This window comes from Sander vitreus, chromosome 14 (genome assembly GCF_031162955.1).
Source record: "Sander vitreus isolate 19-12246 chromosome 14, sanVit1, whole genome shotgun sequence".
Taxonomy (NCBI): domain Eukaryota; kingdom Metazoa; phylum Chordata; class Actinopteri; order Perciformes; family Percidae; genus Sander; species Sander vitreus.
In genome coordinates this window covers 17,458,650-17,479,300 of record NC_135868.1, presented here as the reverse complement: position 1 = coordinate 17,479,300, position 20,651 = coordinate 17,458,650, and the positions used below count along the sequence as shown (strand labels likewise).

General features: G+C 42.1%; 1 protein-coding gene across 5 annotated transcripts in view; it reads right to left on the bottom strand.

The window, feature by feature from the left end:
- hycc1 (hyccin PI4KA lipid kinase complex subunit 1) overlaps nucleotides 1-19,305 on the bottom strand; it is a 19,840-nt gene extending 535 nt beyond the window's left edge. Inside the window, exons 1-12 of one of the 5 annotated variants that reach the window (XM_078268600.1) lie at nucleotides 19,130-19,302; nucleotides 12,396-12,477; nucleotides 11,069-11,170; nucleotides 10,525-10,704; nucleotides 8,845-8,925; nucleotides 8,638-8,753; nucleotides 7,497-7,592; nucleotides 6,812-6,928; nucleotides 6,201-6,288; nucleotides 4,557-4,719; nucleotides 3,149-3,492; nucleotides 1,567-1,656 (exon numbers count right to left, since the gene is read on the bottom strand). In XM_078268600.1, coding sequence (XP_078124726.1) covers nucleotides 3,194-3,492; nucleotides 4,557-4,719; nucleotides 6,201-6,288; nucleotides 6,812-6,928; nucleotides 7,497-7,592; nucleotides 8,638-8,753; nucleotides 8,845-8,925; nucleotides 10,525-10,704; nucleotides 11,069-11,170; nucleotides 12,396-12,446 — 1,293 coding nt within the window. In that variant the 5' untranslated portion in view covers nucleotides 12,447-12,477; nucleotides 19,130-19,302 and the 3' untranslated portion in view covers nucleotides 1,567-1,656; nucleotides 3,149-3,193. Of the gene's footprint in view, nucleotides 1,657-3,148; nucleotides 3,493-4,556; nucleotides 4,720-6,200; nucleotides 6,289-6,811; nucleotides 6,929-7,496; nucleotides 7,593-8,637; nucleotides 8,754-8,844; nucleotides 8,926-10,524; nucleotides 10,705-11,068; nucleotides 11,171-12,395; nucleotides 12,478-12,602; nucleotides 12,668-15,782; nucleotides 15,865-15,904; nucleotides 15,927-19,129 lie in introns of those variants that run through there. The other 4 variants (XM_078268603.1, XM_078268601.1, XM_078268602.1 and 1 more) reach the window with 4 other exon arrangements.
- Nucleotides 19,306-20,651: the final 1,346 nt, after the last annotated feature.

Genomic DNA, 20,651 nt, shown 5'->3' with positions numbered 1-20,651 from the left:
TCTCATGTCTGTGTGGTAGAAATCCATACGGAGCAAAAAAAAGCACATCTCTCTAACAGGAAAATACCAGTTAAGAGTCAACCTTTCTTGCTTATAAGAAAATACCAAAGTTGATAACACAACTTGTTTGCTCTTTCAAGTGCAAAATCCAATACTTAAATCATACACACCCATCATCCTCAAAATCACAATCATCATTTGTCAGAAGTTGGAGATTTATTTTTGCCATCGAATAAACAGCAATTTAGAAAGGTGCAAGAGGGAAGAACCCAAATATTGCTTCTCCATAATGACGACAATACTGTGCGATTGTAAACAAAAAGACCCAATTTATTTTTATCATACTGGTTGATTAGTTAGTGGTACTTTTTCTGATGTTTTAGAAAAGAATGCAGCTTTTCTTTATAAAAGGAGCACAGCTCTGTTGACAAAAGAAGTGGTAATGAAAGGAGGTTTTGCGCAGTTGTCCCAAAAGATAGAAAACACTGAATAGGAGAAATTTGTATTGCTATGAGAAGGGACTTTTTTTATTTTTATTTTTTAAATAGTACCAACATTTGTTTCAATTTGGAGAATCATACCTTGTTCATTGTATCAATCAGCAGCCTTTATTCTAAAAACAATTGTACATACACACCTACATTACACACACTCAGGCATGGTCACACACATACTCAATATCTGCCCTCTGACAGACCTGGGCAAGGTCAGGATGGATGTATGGAAAATCCATGCAGGGCAACAAATGCCGAATAAAATACTTTTCCACAGTTTTTTTTTTTTGTAATAAGTTTTAAGTGCACCCATTTACAGACAGGCAGCTCTGCGACGGAGTGCAGTTTTGTCCTGGCACGACTTCACGGCAACATTGCACTACTAAACATCAGTGAAGCTGGAAGTGATATCCCTGACACGCCACATCTATCAGTCCCACAGGAGAGGAGCAGTGCAGCAGGATGCTTTACAGCACAGAGAATCAATCAAAGACGTTAAAATGGAGTGACGAGGAAAGCAGCAGGAGAGGGGAGGGTTTGTTCGTGAGTTTGTGATCCGTTGAAGTTGGCATGGCTTTAGGTTCCAGGTCACAGGTACAGGGTCACAGGATCAGAGGCGAGGGTTCATGTAGTCCGGAGTCATAAAGGGTTCAAAGGTCAGAGCCAAGGTGCACGCTGAAGCTGGGAGAACGCTGCGTGTGGTTTGGCACCGGACTTAAGTACCCCTGCCCGTCCTCCTGCAGGCTGCATGAATAGCGGCCAACTTCAGAGGCGGTGTGGTTGCTGGAGGGAGGGACGTTGCCGCTGGCCACCTGCTCGAATGAGCGGGAGAAGACGGCGCTGGCGGTGCGCGTCAGGCTGGTGAGAGCTCCTGCCTTGGGCACTGATTGGCTGGAAGTGAGCGTCAGTCGCTTGACAGACAGCTCTGCATTCTCGCTGGCGGCCCGGCCCGTCGTTAGAGGGCCCGCCTCCTTGTCCTTGCTGGTGCGCCCGCCCAGCCAACACTTCTTCATGGCCTTGGCCCCTAGGTTCAACGTGGTAACGCTGTTGCTAATAGTGATCGTGGGTGTGGTTGTGTCAGGCCCCACCCCACCTGGCCACACCCCTTCATCCACCTCCGAAATATCCATCAGCTCATCCGGGGAACCCAGATCCACTGCGTCTGTGAGACAGAAAGTCAGAGGGAGACAAAACAAGCACTGAAATGAAAAAGGAGCATGTAGATGAAAAAAGTAACCACCTCATCTGTCACCCAGCCCATCTGATCCAATCAAAATTGTTAATATTAAGATGGTTTACAAACAATATATAATGTATTGTTTTTCATGTGGGGTACAATATGTAGGGCTGCATGACAGAGGAGCTCTATCACTGTCCAGCAGGTGGCGCCTTCACACCGTTCCCTCAGCTAACAAGCACATTTCGCCACCTGACATGAGACAATGCAAGTTCAGTATTCCAGCCCAGCACACAGGTTAGTTTAACCAGCAGCGCTGTGAGACAACAGTGAGTGGTTTATTGGCAGAGGAGAGCCTGTTTTGTCCCAAAGGCAGGAGATGAGTTTAAGAGCATAAGCCTAGGAAAGACCACAAAGGGAGAGTAGAGGAAGGCAAACGGCAAGGCACTAATAAGTAAACCCTATAAATGCATGCATCTCCACAAACTCTTAAGACATCTGTCCTGATTTCTTTAAGGCATGCATCCACAACCGTGTGAGTGGCCAACCACCCGCATATGCACAGCCACACTTTTAATCTGATGCTATCACTTTGAACAGAACACCTGAAAAAAAGCTGGTAATCAGACAGATAGGCAGGTAAAAGCTTTCATAATCACATTTAGCCTGTTCAAAACAGGTCAGGAGTCATCAGATTTAAATCCAGATTTTGAGCAGCTTTCGCTTCAAATAACTCAAGACCTGCATATCTTTCCTCAGCTGCTAGCTAGCAATCAGAACAAAGTCATCTATACCCAGATCCAACCCAGGAGCAATGTGTCAAGGCGTGCTGAATGAGACCCAAAAGGATCTCGTCAACAAAAATCCAGGAGTTAGACTCCTAAACGACATTGTAGGAGCACAATCTCCTGGTATTTGCACAGCTAACGATAATATCTGCGCTTTGATTCAAGGTTATCAGGCCTTTTTGTTATCAGTGACCTAACATCAGGCTTTAGAGTGACGTTTATTTAACAAAATACAGCCAGCAGAAAAGTTTGCAATTTTATCGTATACAGTATGTGGGTCATATTTACTGACAAATGCTCATAAAACTACTTTTAAAACTGTTTTATATGTTATGTTAGGTTTAACTGATGTTCTGCTGCTAGGATCCACTTCATTTTGCTCACCATAAAATGTCACATTATCTTAATTGCGCGATTCAGCCAAGCACATTTCATTATTATACATTTTTTATTAGGTTATTGATCAGTTATTCGGTTAGATCTTAAATAATTAATTTCATTTGAAGGAATCTCAGCAGGAGATCTTGATGAGGAAGCTTTAGCCACAAAGGAGAGAGTAAATGACGTTGGATGGACAGATGAGAGGAATAGTGCAATCAATGCGAAGAGAGGATGGTGGAGCCCAGAGCAAAAGGTAAAGTGGGAAGTGATCATGCAGCTTTTCAGACCACGCCTCCACACACGGTTACCTAGGTTACCCCAGGAGTGGGGCATGGGGAAGGAGGGGCAGGACCTTAGTACTGGCTCCTCCCTGTGGAGGCTGACCCAGAACCCTCATTCTCCACCATTCGCCTCACAGACTTCTGCCTCCTGACCTCCTGACCCCGCGTGCCGGAGTCGTGACCTCGAGGATCCAGGCTGACCTCGGAGGTGGCGCCCAACGGGTCGCAGTCGGGCTGAGCGCGGCCATCAGGGCGCGGCCGCAGGGAGTCTCCGTTGGCCATTCGCTCGCCGCCCACGCCTGTCACACTGATCTCGGGAATGGCCACGCCCCCCGCTGCAGCCTCACTGTCTACACTCACCTCCTGGGACTCTGGTGGATGGGGGAGCATGGAGGGTAGCAGGACAATACGTAACAATACAACAGACACAGGTGGACAGAAAGACACGTATCATGCACACATACATGAAAAACAAAAAGACGGCCTTGTGCACAGGCCAGGCACACACGACCACAGTAACACAAGACAAACAGAGGTAATCAATGTAATGGCAGAAAAATAAAAAGATAAAAATCATAGTGATCAGAACATAACACATGGTACACATCTAAGTACATGCAATATGGAGATGAATATGAACAAGTAATTTCAAAGGAATCGCATGTCATACCGAGTCCCCACTCACCCCTACACATTCATTCATATTTTATAGTATTTTCCTCTATCATCTGCTCATAACAAAAGCTTTACGCATGAACAAGCAGCTCTGATACGGGCACCAATGAGCAGGATCCATGACGTTAAAAAAGGGGTGTTAGGCTCAAGATGAAAACTGCTCATTAAACTAGCTGAAGGCTGTAATTTGCCTGCCTTTTCTGTACACAATGTCTCATTTGTTCTATGGCCATTTAAATACGATCCATTTTCTTTGGCACAGAGCTGAAACTACACAAAACGCAATGTATTCAAATAAAGTGTACACACTGCAACTCATCTGTATTATACTATAAATACACTACCTACTCTCTGGTATCCCGTTTTCTCCTATCTGTCCAATTCGGGTCCACAGGACAACTAACAGTTTGGACAGAGAGTCCTGGGTTTGAATGAGAAGATTCTAAAAAGGATGGAGGGATACAGCACTAGCTGCAGCAGCAAGGTGAGGAAGGGTACTCTACGCGCTTAGGGACTGATGAAGACTACAACAACACGTATGTACACAGTGACTGTGGAGGGTGAGTGAACAGTGAAGAGATCTAAACCTCTTGCTCTCTCCTTTGGTGTGGATTTGTTCTACAACCGAACAATTGTATTTTTTATTACCCCGTAAAAAATGGGATTACAAAAAAAATGTGTGTGAGAGCTCTTCTTGTGTTTCAGTGACTTGAACTCCCACAGTGTCGATTGCTTTTTCCCCCCTGTGTATGACTCTTACCGTGTCTCTTCCAGCGGTGTCCCCTGATAGATAGGGAGGTGACAGCATTTCGGGAGATCCTGGAGGAGGTGGGTGTGATCTCCACCTGGATACTCCGTGCACCCTCCTTGTTGTTGCTCTTCAGTGCAGCACCGTGCAGTGACGACTTGATGGCATTACCCACCTGAGGGCGAGGAGAAGCACACATCCACAAAAGCATTGCTGCATCAGATGATGCCAGAGGTTCACAGGATTGCCCAGTGGCCCTCGGCCAGTGAGGAACTGGACTGGCTCTCTGACAGTTTAGCAACTGGCCCAACATGTTTTATTCAATGTTACCTGTTGCTTTTGTCTCTCCATTTTACTACAGGTCCACTTGTCTTTCTTAGGGGTCTATGGGGTAATATGCTATTAAAAAAGGTAAACACTTTGAAGGGAAATAATAATTAGGAGATTAAAAACCTTGAAAGGTAACGTGACTAATACAATAAAGCAATAATGGGCATTTCACATAGCAAGTGATTATACTTTAATACAGCACAAAAATCAATAACGCATCAAAATCTAGGTTGTTGCTAATCATTGACATATCCCAGACTGTGATATTGGACTGGAAATTCAGGCAAGGGTTAAGTAAGACTGAAGTTCAGATCATGTAACCAAACCAATAACATCTGATCAATAACACATTTTTTACCAGATTAATGCAAAGGGATAAACCTGAGAGCTTAGCTAAAACTGACTGAGTTGCACAGACTGAGTGGTGAGTGATATAAGAAAAACAAAACGGCTTTGTTGACAAGTCTTTCTATAACAACCGCTGCTCTCACTGGAAATTCTCAAGTAGCACTAATGATCGTGTAACAGTTAAATACGTAACATGAGGTAGATGGCATAATAATCACTATACAACATGTCTTTTGTCTGTGAGGTTGCGACACATTGGTCTCATAAAGGACACATCAAGATAGCAGCCACATGGTGTGTTCCACTGCAACAAGTAAGCACTCAAATAAACACAGTGGACAAAACACTGAGATGTAAACCCTTCCACACTACGTTTTTTTTATAAAAAAAAAAAAACCAACAACATATTTTTAAACCCAACGCCATTCTAATTCATGTGAATCCAAAGGCTGTGTGTTTTGTTTGTTGTGGAGGAGTGCACCTTGACTTGGGTAGTAATACTGCTAGCTTAGGTTCAATCCTCTACTCCCTGGGCCTTAAGGATTATAGCTTAACGGAGCAGAGTGGAAAGCATGTAAATAATCTAGTGGGATTACATTCTGCTTGCAGCCTCTGACACCGAGGCCAACACAATACAGCATAGTGTGCTGTACATGAATCCAAACCACAGGCAAGCATGTGCGTCTAAATCACATGCTCTGGGCGCCCAGATAGCTCAGTTGGTAGAGCAGGCGCCCATATATAGAGGTTTACTCCTCGATGCAGCGTGCCCGGGTTCGACTCCGACCTGCGGCCCTTTGCTGCATGTCATTCCCCCCTCTCTCTCCCCTTTCATGTCTTCAACTGTCCTCTCAAGTAAAGGCCTTAAAATGCCCAAAAAATAATATTAAACACAAACACACACACACACACACACACACACACACACACACTTTCTCTCTACAGGTCAGGAAGGAAGGAAAACACGATTGCACGTACCAACAAGGCTTCAGGGAACAACTCTAGCTGTGCCCGATACAGAACGTCATCCAGTGCTTTGGATCCCAGTTCAACCTCCCCATTACACCTATACAAAGACACAACCACATAAACATGTAAATACACACAACACATGAGTCTCCGATACAGATGAAAGGGTCCCCTGTGGAATTTTAGACATCTAGTAGCACAATGGATCGTTTTTCTGAGTAAGTCCCTGGTTTTGTTTAACTCGTGCATGAGGATGCACATGCACGCCCACAGGTGAATCACAGTCCTACTATTCCACTGATCAACAGGTGGTACTAACAAGATATGCAGCAATGCACCAGCAGAGACAGGGAAGAAGACTGCAACCTTGTAAACATGGATGTAATTAATCATACTCAAAATGCAAAGTGAGCAGGCTTAATGATTGGCATGGTCCAACCTATTTTAAACAGGTACGTTAAAACATAATAAGAACAAATCAAATACTGTCATAGAGATAAGACACATGGAGCAGATTTTAAGAAAACACGGAGAAATGGAAGACGTGAAAAGATAAAGCTGATCAGTGAGTCTGATCCGGTTGGTTCTGGCTGTTTGTGCATGGATGTGTGTACACTCACACGGCGTAGTGTATCCCTGTGATGAGCTGCACCAGGAACTCTGACGTGACTGTCAGCCGTGTGCTAATGCCTTTGTAGCGCCGAATCTGTTGCCGTGGGTAACCGCATATACACACCCTGGATGACAACAAATGAAAACACAATAGGGGAGTTTGTATCAGTGAAGCTGATATACCCAACAATGAGCAAATAATTGCTGGATATAAACATGCACACACATTCACAAACACAATGCATGCTACATAATTGTATTTATTATTAATACATTTATTTATTAATGGTTTACCACATTACCCACAAGATTCAAAAATATTTATATAATTTATATTTTCTGAGCATAAACTGTCAATAGTTCATTATTCTTTTTAACAGGGATAATACTAATTGCAACAAAGAGGATTCAGCTAAAACTGAGGCAACACCTGCGTATTTGAAGCAAGAGGAGCTGCTATATAGTGTACACAGCTGACACACAGCAAACTGTCAAGGGGAAATCAAAGCTGATGACTTCTCTTTAGCTCTGTGCCTATTAGAGCAATGCTCAGCTATAATTGGCAGATTACCATTGCCAAATAGCGAATATCTTGGCTCTCTCTGGCAGCAAAGTCTATAAGAGGATCAGATAAGCAAGTGCTAGCGCGTGTGTGTGTGTGTGTGTGTGTGTGTGTGTGTGTGTGTGTGTTACCTAGAGCTGAGCTGGCAGAGGGACTGGAGGGAGGTGGAGGTCATGTAGCTGAGAGCTGCGTTGTAGCACAGCAGCAGGAAGGTCAGCACCTCAAATCTCAACAACACAAACATTACCTTAAAATAGCATGTCTACATTACAACATGACAAAACAAAATTTTCATATCAGAAATTCACAGGCACAGTTACACTTCCATCGATACCGCGGATAGAAATACCACCCAAAAAAAAGACGATTGGTTCTGCTAGGAGTGCAATTCTGCTTTTGTAATCTTCCAGAGATATCGTGCATTCTTCTTCCTTGTCAAAACCTGGCATCAAAAGCACGAAATGCTTGTTTTCACATATGTAGTCAAAGTATCTCTGCACGATCTTAAGAAGCAGCCAGACTCTATTTTAAATTAAAACTATTATAAACTATTTTAAATTATCTATCCAGTCAGTCTGAAACAGATTAAGAAAACAGTACTAAAAAAAGTTGTGGACCTTCAAATCAGACAACCTTCAGACTTTGGCTGAAGTAGGGCCTCATTACATTAATTTAAGAAACCCTAATAGCAATATAACAACTTTGAATGCAACAAAGCAAAGACAACTGCCATGGGCCATCTCTGACGCTAGTGCATTAAATAATTGGCCCTGGCAGCAGCTAAACTCTCACTACATTAGTCTGAGGACCGGATTCACAGAAACCACCATATTTAATGACACTGTCAGACTACATTTCACTTAAAAGTTCAGCTGAAAGTCAAAAATGTGGGTGAATTTTGTGTCCCAACTTATCTTACTACTTCTTATCTTACTGCATCAAAAACAGTATCTGAACTGATATGTATAACCTCATGCCCAGTATTCATAGACTGGTGCATTAAGTTCACACACCTAACAACAATTTGACTGCTTATAATTCAAGAGGCAGTGTTTGAAAGATTACTGGATTTTTATCAGTGAAAAATGATTTGGCTACTGATCAGTGCTTCTTTGTCAGACTGTTCAACCTCCTTAATGTGTGTTTCTATCTGGTTGTTGTCTGGTGTTTGCTGCCAATTCTAAGCAGGCAGACTGGCAGCCTGGTACCTTACTGACACATCACCACTCTCCCTGCGGACTTTGGAACGTGGGCCCCCATCAAGCCTCTTACCTGTTCTGTGCAGTAAAGGTCTCTCTCTGGAGGTGTGGTCCGCTGTACACCACCCTGCTCAGCCCATGATTGGCTAGTGCCCCTTCTGTAAGGGCAATGGAGCCGATGGCTGAAGGCTGGAGGTGGAGAGTTGAAGATGAAGTTTTTAAACTGAACATTTTTGCAAAAGCCAATTAAACGATTTGTGTGTGTTTGTGTGTTTCTCACCTCATGGTACACTGAGGGTTTGGAGAGGGAAGGGACGGTAAAAGATAATGTTTTACTTTGTCCATCTTTATCAACTATTTCCTATGAAAGAGAAAGACAGGAAGACAATGAGAAAACATTTCTGTGGGCGGGAAAAACAGAAGCTTTTTTCTGTGTGTGCCTTAAACCTCTAGAGTGTGTGCTTATCTCTTCAAGCACACTCATCTGTTGTGTGTGGGCGTTTGTGTGTGGACCTCAGGGTCTCGGTTTCCCAAATCGGTCTGCTAGTGTATGTGCGTTTGCTTATTTGTGTGTATACTGTGTGAGCATGCACGCACAAACCCCGGGGGTTTAATGTCCCCTGTGTGCATGTTAATGTCAAACACATTAATTAGAGACAGCCAGTGTGTTGAGTGACAGCTGACCTATTCTGCTACTCAGAGAGGAAGTGAGGGGACGCTTTGCTGATAGGTAGAACATCGAGAGCCAACAATCTTTCATAATAATTACTAGTGCTGGCATCTCTCTATGGGAAGCTTAAGGGCATTTGCAAGGTGCAACCCATCCATATTGTGTATTGGGGAAGTCACTGTGTTTCAATTCCTCTTTTTCTAACCCATATTTCCTGCCACTCTCCATGCATAACAAGGCAGAAAGTGCATAAAGCAATCTTTCAAAACACATGACACAGATCCTAGAAATAGTTGAGCAGTTTAGTCCCCTGCTTCTGGAACTGCATGATTACACCCACTTGCTAAGGATCAAGGTCCTTTTCGTAGGGCTTTTTCTTACCTTACATTCATCGCACTGGAAACATTGCTATTAGCAAGAGCGTCTCTCCTCTATTGGCAATAAATAAACATATCACTTGTGACATAAGGAGGTGGTGTTAAAAATGTAACACACACACACTAGGGCTGTGCAATTAATCAAAATGTAATCGTGATTGTGATAGGTCTGCACAATAAATCGTTATAAAATCGCAATCTCGATTCACGATTTAATTTTGAGGTTTCATCATTTCTTTTTCTTTCTCCTTCAATTAATTTATTGAAAGCATTTGACATTAACATGTTTTAATTATGTAAATACATGTTCAAGGAGTTCAGATAGAGCCTGTATCAGGGCCATATTTAGTTCAATGTGTTATATGTCACTATTTTTGGTAGCCTACTGTACTTAAATGGCCAGTATGTACTGTTCTTTATTCATTGAAACCTCTATGTATACAGGCGTGTGGTGATGCACAATGTGTTATAGGTGCCAACATAAATCTCTGTTTGGTACTGCCAATTTGTTTTGTTTTGTCATTGTTCATGTGTGCAATAAACATTACACTCTGTGAGAAAAGAATCGTGGCAGAGAATCGCGACATCAATTCTAAACTAAAAAATCGTGATTCACATTTTTCCCCGAATCATCGAGAAAAACAATTATTTCGTTCATTACGTTTTGCAAGTAAACTCTTATTTTCTCTTGTGTTCTGAATGAAAAAGTTTTTTTTTTTAACTGTTGATTTATTTAACTTTTTCCACTGTTTTTTAAGTTCAATAATTGCAACATCTTTCCAGAAGTCAACGAGCAATCGTGTTAAATTATCGTGATTTAAATATTGACCAAAATAATCGTGATTATATTTTTTCCATCATCGAGCAGCCCCCCACACACACCCACACCCACACACTTCATCCTCTCCCCTACCAGGTTGTAAATGCCCAGCAGCAGGGCCTCGATGCAGCCGGATGTGTGAGGGTCTCTGGCTGCGCTGACGGACAGGAGGCTCCACAGGAGCTCTGGTAGGAACTGTAGTGTGAAACGCTGCAGCTGCGGCTCACCGCTTCGGTAAAACTCAAACAACTGGTGACACACTGGCTCCAGCAACTGGGAATGACGGAAAACCCAAAACATGGTCATATGGTTACATCCTGACATCAGTCTACAAAAAACAGCAGACAGCAACTGCCACTGTAACTGTAACACATTTTGCGTTTGGTAGATCAATGTTGGTAAGATGCACAGCAGTACTTGGGAAATACAGTGTGTTGGACAGTCAGGCAGACCAAAAAAACAATACGACATAAGAATATAAGATAATCAGGATGTGTACAAAAAATAATAATTACAGGTAAATGGTGGCACTGGAAACATGACACAATGCTCAAAGTGTTGGTAAAAGGTTGTGTGGTCAGGTTTTTACAAAAGATAATGTTTACATGAATACAAATATTAAAGTGTGTGTCCATACATCGCTGTAGTTCTCTCGCATGACCTTGTAGAGTGCGGGGACCAGGGCACCTTTGTCTTTGAGTGAGGCGGCATAAGTGGACACAGCATTGTCAGGGAGGGTCTGAAACACATACACACAAACAGCAGTTTGATACACTAACTGGCTTACTAATATTCTAAAAATAAAAACATAGCATGACAAGTTGAGAAGTGAGTTCTGGACAGCCAAACATTAGTTGATGTAGTGTCTAAATTTGCAATACATTGTTTAATTTTGAACGATATTTTGAAAGCGTCTAAAGCAGGCAGTGATAGCATCTACAAAAGCTGTCAGTCACATAAATATGCTTGCGTTTAGAGGTCAATTTCATTAAAAGGAGAATTCCGGTCTTTCAACACGTAGCTGTTTGTAAATTTGGAGTGCTGTCAGTAGCGAGAAAAACGAAAACAATCGGTGCTGCCTACACAGTGTTATCTTCCTGCTACAGTTTGCACCCAGGAGACTGAAACAGGGCACATTTTAAACATGCTTTTAGCCTCTTAACATGTTCAAAATGTCATTAAAAGTGCCTACCCATGTGAAGTGATTCCTTCCGAATGAACACAGCGAATCTGACTTCAGTAGATGTGAAAGAAATGCATGAAAGTCGTGCTAATTCAGCTCTGTTTAGTTCTGGTGTTGAGACGGCAAGACGAGTGCTTCGGGACCGTCTAGAAACTACAACACCGAAAAGAGATACAACAAAAATATTTTCAAAAATAGGCATATGCTTATTTTTTAAAAGTGAAGTGCTGCAGTACAACTAGCAGGAGACAATTTATAATTGAGGTAAGTTTGGAGACACTACCTTATTTAATCATTAAATTAATAAATATTTTTGTTGCATCTCTTTTCGGTGTTGTAGTTTGTAAACGGTCCCTAAGCACTCGTCTTACTGCCGTCTCAACATCGGAACTAAACAGAGGTATGAATTAGCACGACTTTCATGCATTTCTTTCACATTTGCTGCAGTCAGATTCACTGTGAAGTCTCCTTTAAGAAAGGATGACACGTAGGTCCTCATATGTTCACACAGGAAGTTCCCTTCCGCTCCTTTATTATCACAGAGCCTTGTCTTTGGAAGCAGTAACATATCGGTGAGTGCTCATGTTTGAGTAGGTGCATGGACTTTTGCACTTTAGAATGTGTTTGTGTGTGTGGAAGAAATGTTGCCAATAATAAGCAGCAGCAAAGAATGTACTTACTTATATTGGTTTTTACACACACACACACACACACACACACACACACACACACACACACACACACACACACACACACACACACACACACACACACAGACTACCTTAAATTCTGACAGCCATTCCTCCACCACTCCTTGGTCCATAGCCAACATATTCCCTCATCTGCAGTGGAGTCACCTCTACCTACAAGAGAAAGAAATACTGTATAAACACACACTGCATAATTATTGTCACACAGCAAATATAACACACACACACACACTTTCTCTCTACAGGTCAGGAAGGAAGGAAAACACGATTGCACGTACCAACAAGGCTTCAGGGAACAACTCTAGCTGTGCCCGATACAGAACGTCATCCAGTGCTTTGGATCCCAGTTCAACCTCCCCATTACACCTATACAGGCTCCTCCCCTCTCGCTCTCCCGTTTCCCTCTCATTCCTCTCCAGACACACACCTCTGCAGCAAGGACCCAACCTATTCTCAACTCGGGGCTCTCAAATCGAAAAATCACCCACACAGGGAAGCCTGGCAGGTTTAACTGTTGAAGCACTGATCAGAAAAACTAAATGTGGCACAGTAGAATGTGATGCTTGTTAAACAGGCTGTACAGTTCCACATGTACATGTCTTTAAATGAGACATATGGAAAAGGCTTTAGCCAACACTGAGTCATGGTGAAACTGAAATAAATTACCTTCTTTTTTAATATTGCCTTGCTATCCATCACAGCACTTACGGCATCTGAACTTCTCTCTTTCCTCGTCTAAGCAGTCAACTTGTATATATGTAGCTTTTTCTATTGAACATCCAATGTTACCCTACATTATCTTGCTTATTATCTGGACAGGGTTTTGTTTGCTCTCAATGTTATTTTTAATCTCCGTATGTTTTAATAAAGCAAGCATCTGCCGGTTTCTGTCCGACACTGTTGTGCTGCAGTCACATCAGACAAAGGGAGAAAGAAGATAATAGAAACAGAGAGACAGAAATCTATCAGAAAAACTAAATTAAGATGGGAAGTTTTAACCGGATTTCAAAATATCGACCACAATGTGGGGACGATGACAACACAGAACAGTATTTGTTTGGGTGGCTGTAGCACAAACAAAGAGAAAGACTGATCAGTAGTTGCAGTCCTGGTCATGTACTTGGGTCACCTTAACCAACTATGCACTGTGACTCTTGTGCTTTCTGCTTGGGAGCAGGACACAGTCTCTATGCATCCCTGATGGATTATCTGTTTCCCACTAGCACTCTGTTTTCACTGCGGGTTATGCATGTCTGTGCTCTGTCGTGTCTGTGCTCTAAAAATGCAAGCACGAGGATAAATTGGTCGTTGAATGCACAAACAAAGTCCATGTTTGGTATGTCTGGTAACAGAGTCTGAGAACAAGAAAGAGGGAGGAAAAGTCCTTCTATGTGCACACTTGTCGTGCAGAAAAATGCTCAGATTTGAGCTGAAGGTGGCATAAATCCACCTTTTAAAACTCTTCCAACACTTCACTTAGTGGATGACACACACACACACACACACACACACACACACACACACTCTCTCTCTCTCCGGTCATCCACCAACAAGTATCATTTCTCGTTCCCCGTCTTCCCTACTCCCTACTCCCTTATCGTCTTTCACACATCCAAATGCTTTATGTTGTATTATTCTGGTGCCTGGTCCCTCCATGGCAGCCAGGTGTCTATTTATGGACTGTACCAATGACAGAAATGACAGGGGGGGAGGGGAGCCAGTGACTCATGAAATGGGCAAGGATTATAAAGCCGAATAGCCTCCATTTAGAGAAAGTAGTTCTTTGTGTGGTCTGCTGTTCCATTCTTTCATGCTGGTGAAGACTACAAGGATGACAGCGATATCCAAAGCCAGCGTTTTAATGACAGGCTCACTGAATTAAGGCTGTGATTAGAATGTGGATGAGTCAGTCTTGTAAGAGGAAGGGTTCTCTTCCTATAAAGTCACTTTTAAAAAGGTCAACTCTGTCCATGCTGGCATCTGGGGCATGTCATCTTTACAAGTTAAAGGTCAAATATGCTTAATATTATAAACATTTTTAGTGCCAGCCAGAGTTAGCAACTAGGACAGCAACTTAAAATTATTTTCACTCCAATGTATATCCAATGTAACAAAGTAGTAAAAAGTAACAACACCCATCAAAATTTCCTAAAGCCCAAGATATTGCGTTTAAAAAAATAACCTAAACGATTAAACTGATTATCAAAATTGTCGCAGATTAATTTTCACTATGAGTTCCTGCATGGTTTCAGCGCAATTTCATTTTTGTCTGAAATCGTAGGCATCTCTCCTTGAGCCGCTAGCTGCCTGCCCCCTGAACACACTGTGAAAAAGCCCGGTCTCTGGAGACAACACAGGGGTCGTAAACGTCAATCAAACACTAGAGGCACAGGCTGTGCACCAAAATACAACAAACCACTCCAGCCAATCACAGACAAGATGGTTGGGGAAGGGTTGGGGGTTAGTGACAGTTAGTCATGACAGTTACGGAAACATGGGGGGAGGGGCGAGCTTGCTCTGGTTTGTTTGGAATTTACTTGGAACGTCAACAGAAGTGACCATGCAGGAACTCATAGTGCACCGTTAAACAACTAATCCTTTCTTTTTTAGCCCTAGCAGCAACAACAACAACAACATCAAAAATAGCGTAACAACGCCCACCCATCACCCTTACAATGCATTTGACTCACCACTGAAAATGTTGATGATAATCTGAAACTGCGTCCAAACCGTGTTTAAGAGACAGCAGTACAAACAGCACAAAATGCCCTGTCTTGAAGATGTCTAGGCTTGATTGACACACTGCAGACAGGCACAAGCAACTGGTGGAGGAAAATAACAAACCAATTGCCCTGAGAGGACACTATAGAGCGTAATCATGTTATTAGGCAGAGGGTTGTCTTCCGTCTTAGTCTAGTTAACTAATGTTAGCAATCTCTAAGTCATTATGGACTCACAGAATCATAACAGAAATTAATAGCGAGAGAGCATACTACAAATGATTCAGCAGGTGGCAAGCTTCTTCTGTGCAGCTCAACCACACTGGCCAGCACAAACACACATAAATAAACCAGTGTTAAGGATAAGTGGCTGCTGAGTAACAAACCAATGAAGTGAAGAAGTAGATACAGGCGAGGGACAGAAAGGCAGTACAGGAACATGAAAAGAGCAGAGATCAATGGCTTACTAAATTAGAGAGATTAAAAAAATATGTATAGAATTAGGGATGAAAGGAATGCACTGTATGACAACCCAAGGGATGAATAACTCAAAAGTGTTTTGTTGACGAGAAAATTAGTCAAATTAGTCGTTAGTTGCAGCCCTACCTGACAGAGTTACGGCAAAACACCCAAGGTAAAGAAAAAAACAACAACAAAAAAACATTCACACTTCATACATAGATTAATACAAAAACCACAGTGTGTGTTCCAGGGCTCAGTGGTAAAGTCAGAACAAACCTGTCTGGGAAAGCTTCCAGAGAACCGAAGTGATTCCAAGTGAGAATGAATAACGGGGCCAGCCCGCAACCACCACCACCCCCACACACACACCCCCACACACACATCTCCCTGCTCATTACCTCATTTCCTATTACACATATGCTTAGGAACCTTCTTTTTTCAGGAAGTGAGAGGCCAATACGACTGAAGGCTTAAATGGAGGGAAAAAAGGAAGCAGAGAGAAAGACAAAGTGGGTGGTTTTGAGAGCGACAGAGCTGCCGAGCTGCTTTTTCCTGTCGTGCAGGGCGCAAGCAACATAAAGTATACTGGTTAGGCTAGTAATGACAATGACACCAACCTTACTAAGCCCTCAACGAGTTAAAGCCACAGAGAGAAAGTAGATCAACTAAGCTGAAATGAACCTGAACTATCATCAGCTGAGGATATCCTTAACTCTCGTACTGACACACCCTAACAACTAATAAACTGTTTAACTGCAATCACCATAACAATGTCAGAACCAGGAACTGTACCAACACAACTCCACCCAAAATCTACAAACTAGGTCAACTGTCGACAAGCTGGACCAGTGGCTCCAAGCTTGATTTAACTTAAATGAAAGCAAAAGCTGTTAATGGTCTATTTTGGAGAGCTGTGCAGTGTCAAAATAAAATGTGGTGGCAGGGTTATATAACCATGGGCATAAAGAGCAGAGCCTCTAACATGCCCAGAGCTCACAGCTTCACATGGCCTCGTGTTCACCGACCGTGCTAAGGCTCTTTACACCGTTTATTCACTAGGATAGTAGCATTTTGGTTTGACATCTCTCTTCAGTTCACATCACATCTTTTTCATGCTCTCCGTTGCTATATTCTTTACTTGGACTATCTTGGCCTGAGGTTAACCCTTGTTGCATCATCGCCTCCCACCTTGCTCTCCCCCCTGGTCTTCTTCAATAGCAGGTTGCTTATAGCTTAAAGGAAGGGGGGGGGGGTTTCTCATCTTTTACACACACACACACACACACACACACACACACACACACACACACACACACACACACACACACACACACACACACACACACACACACACACACACACAGTAGCTAAGTAGACATGACAACAGCCTGTGGCTTGTGTGTGTGATTTCTGCTGCTGAGGGAGACAGATACAGAGATCTGACAAGAAGGAATCCTCTTATAGCAGCCTACGCTCTGTTCTCCGCTGCCTCTAAGCCAGTGATGCATCTTCGTCCCTCATCTCGCCCCTTCAATTTCCTGTCTTCCTGCTGCAAGTGAGCCTAAAAAGTCCACTGATTTTTTAAATTTTAACGCTCTCTTTTATATCGCTTTTCTCTCCATTTATCTCAGCTTTCCTTGCCACAGTTGGATAACTCTCTCCTAATCTATTAATTCTCAGCCCTCGGATTTCACATTTAAATACCACTGGTTAAGAAGGCCAGCTCTGTCCTGGGATGCCCCCTCGATCCGGTGGTGGTGGTGGTGGGAGAAAGGAGGAGGATGGCTACTCTTCAGGCTGCTTCACCCAGGGTGTGTGAAGCGTGTGTGAACACTGGTAACATTTACTGGTATCTCTGCTTACAAAAACATTCTTTTGCTGGGGAAATCAACGTCTGTATTTCACCTATATTGTGCTGGTTCTAGAATTGGGTGCATAATTAAATCAAATGGACTGCAATGCTTTCATTGCCAGTATATTTCATGAAACCGCAGGCATGTGTGACTAGCTGTGATGCTGGATGACAACAGAGCCCATGCGATCTTTTTGCTCCGTGGCTTCACTGTCAAAAAGCATTTAGAGAGACATAGGACACTAGCAGCCATGAATGCCTCACATTAACAAGCCTAAGCATACTTTTTACACATGCGCGCGCATGTGTAAAAAGCCACACTTTTCAGTTTTTTATTTGTAAAAAAAATTTAAAACCATGTATCATTTTCCTTCCACTTTACAATTATGCGCCGCTTTGTGTTGGTCTATCACATAACATCCCAATGAAATACATTTACATTTGTGGTTGTAACTAGAGCTGGGCAGTATATCGATATTGATATGAGACTAGATATGGTCTTAGAGTTTGGACATCGTAATATCCTGATATGACATAAGTGTTGTCTTTTACTGGTTTTAAAGGCTGCATTACAGTAATGTACTTTTCTGAACTTACCAGACTGTTATAGCTGTTCTATTATTTGCCTTTTCCCCACTTAGACATTATGTCCACATTACTGGTGATTATTTAACAAAAATCTAAGTGTGAAGATATTTTGATAAAGCACCAATTGTCAACCTTGTAACATCGCCGCAATATCGATATCGAGGTATTTGGTCAAGAATATTGTGTTATCTGATGTTCTCCATATCGCCCAGCCCTAGTTGTAACTTGACAAAATGTGGAAAAGTTCAAGGGGTATGAATACTTTTGCAAGCCTCTGTACAGGAAGTGGGGCAGTGGTGGCCTAAAGGTTAAAGAAGCGAGCTTGGGACCGCCGGTTCAATTCCCAGACCGGCAGGATAAAAATCTGGGAGGGGAAAGTGAAAGAGCAGCGCTTGTCCCTCCCTCATTACCACCACTGAGGTGCCCTTGAGCAAGGCCCTTAACCCCAAAAATAAATAAATAAAAAACTGGCTGAGTGGTACAGAGGAAAGATGCGTCACATGATGGCTATTAGAAAAATCCCAACATCGCATTATAATTAACATAACAGTCTGCAGTGGTTTCTGTGCTCCTGCCAAACTGATCTGCGCACACACGGAGCAAGTATGTTAACAAGGTCCTGAGAGACCTAACACACTTACAGCTGTTAATAAACAGGATGAAGTCAGCAGGTGCAAAGTCTGTTTATGTGACAAATGTGACGTGGTCTACTACAGTAGAAAATTTGGTGCAATGAAAAGCTCGTTTGCTTAACATACTGTATTAAGGGACCTTCCCATCTTGACTGCTGTTTTATTTCATGTTATCTAGGTAAATCTAATTAAAGTAGTAACTATGGTCAATGCTAACAAGCTAGTTTGCCACAATGACAATTGGTCACACAGCTTGCGTTGAAACAACGTGACATGCTGTCTCACTAGTCGCTCAATAGTAAGCATTAGCTTCCCCAGCCATATAATATAATATAAACATATGGTATCTAAACATATAGTATTTTTTAACCAGTAGCTCTAAGGCAGATACTGTAAATGAATCCTTTTTGCCGTCACACACTCTGTCTCGGCTTGCTGAATGACTTCGAGCTGTCAACTCGGTTGCTTACAGATTAGCTAACAGTTAGTTAGCTAGCTAACGCGGCTAAGGCGCGACACCAAGAAAACTGAAGAAGTTACTGTTTACTTACGTGCATGCTATCTGTCAATTTCCTAGTATCGCTGTCCTCTATTGTTCCGACAAGATGAGTAAACATCTATCACTTCGCTACTCCGTTAATCTCCTCAATATTTCCTCAACATCAGATCCTTCCATCTTCATTACTTTCTCCACTCAGACTACCTTAGACGAGAGGACTCGAGCTCCACGGAGTGACAGGTGTCTGAACCAATGAGTGAGCACGACATAATCCAGCTGCCGCACCCCCTGAACGCAGCATCCAAACAAATTAGACTATAGGTTGCAAATTAATAATTTCCACGATCATGGTAGGTTGTCGCTGTCAGTCACTGCTCTTGGACAGCCGATTTAGCTACCAGAGATTACAATGGTTTTAATTAATCACATTAATAAGTAATTTATTGACAGTTGGTGTATGATTGCATTGTAAGAATAATTGATTACACTGCAGCATATACATTGAAGTTGAATGAGCTTTTGTCAGCAACTGCCTTTGATTCGTTTGATTAAAATATATTGACATAATTATGAACATAATCAGTTACAATATTTTAACCATTTTGTTGTAGTCAGTCATGAAAGACATACGTAATACAGTTTTCCTTTATTAAACATATAAAAAAAACAAAGCAACAAAGCAACTAATTGTCAGGTTTTACCTACCACATCCTTACATACTTTATGCCAAATGAATCTGTAAAGTTTATAAGGCAAAAGCAGGACTCTAAAACTGTCTCCATCTGATAAATAATGCATGACCACTTGACAATGACCTCTGGAACAATGGATTTTCCAAAATTAATTATCAAGATGGCATATGACCATGTGTTTGTCTGCTTTCACATTAATAGCAGATGGAAAGCTGCGGTTTTAATCAGTTGATAAATGCATGGGCTTTTGTGGATAATATTTAGCAAATGTTTCCTCTGAATGTTAAAATAACAAAACACTACAAGCACAATCACAACAAACCTCTGGTCCAATGTCTATTGCTGCTATAGGAGATTGTGTACTGTCCTCTATTGCATTATAGAAAATTGTATATATGTACGTATTATCCAGTGCCGTTCACAACCAGAAAACTCCTGCACAATCTTTCTTGTGTCAAAATTTTGCTAAAAAAAAATGTCTAATCAGGTACACATTTCTAAAGAATGCATACATTATTTTGATTATTGACTCTGGAATTAAGGGAATCTTTATCAATGTAGTGCAATTTCTGAGAAACAGACTAAATCTGAGGAATATGAATGGAAGAGCAACAGTTGGAATAGTAAAGTGAGTCTGCAATGCAATGTAAGTTTTTACACAGACAACATATTTTAAGTGTTAAAGTGAGTCTTTGCTATATTTATTAAAATTAAGCATTTAAAAGGCAGACATACAGGCAACCGGATAGCTCAGTTGGTAGAGTGGGTGCCCCTATAGAGGTTTACTCCTCGACCCAGCGGGCCTGGGTTCAACTCTGACATGCAGCCCTTTGCTGCATGTCATGCATGCTCTCTCTCCCCTTTCATGTCTTCAGCTGTCCT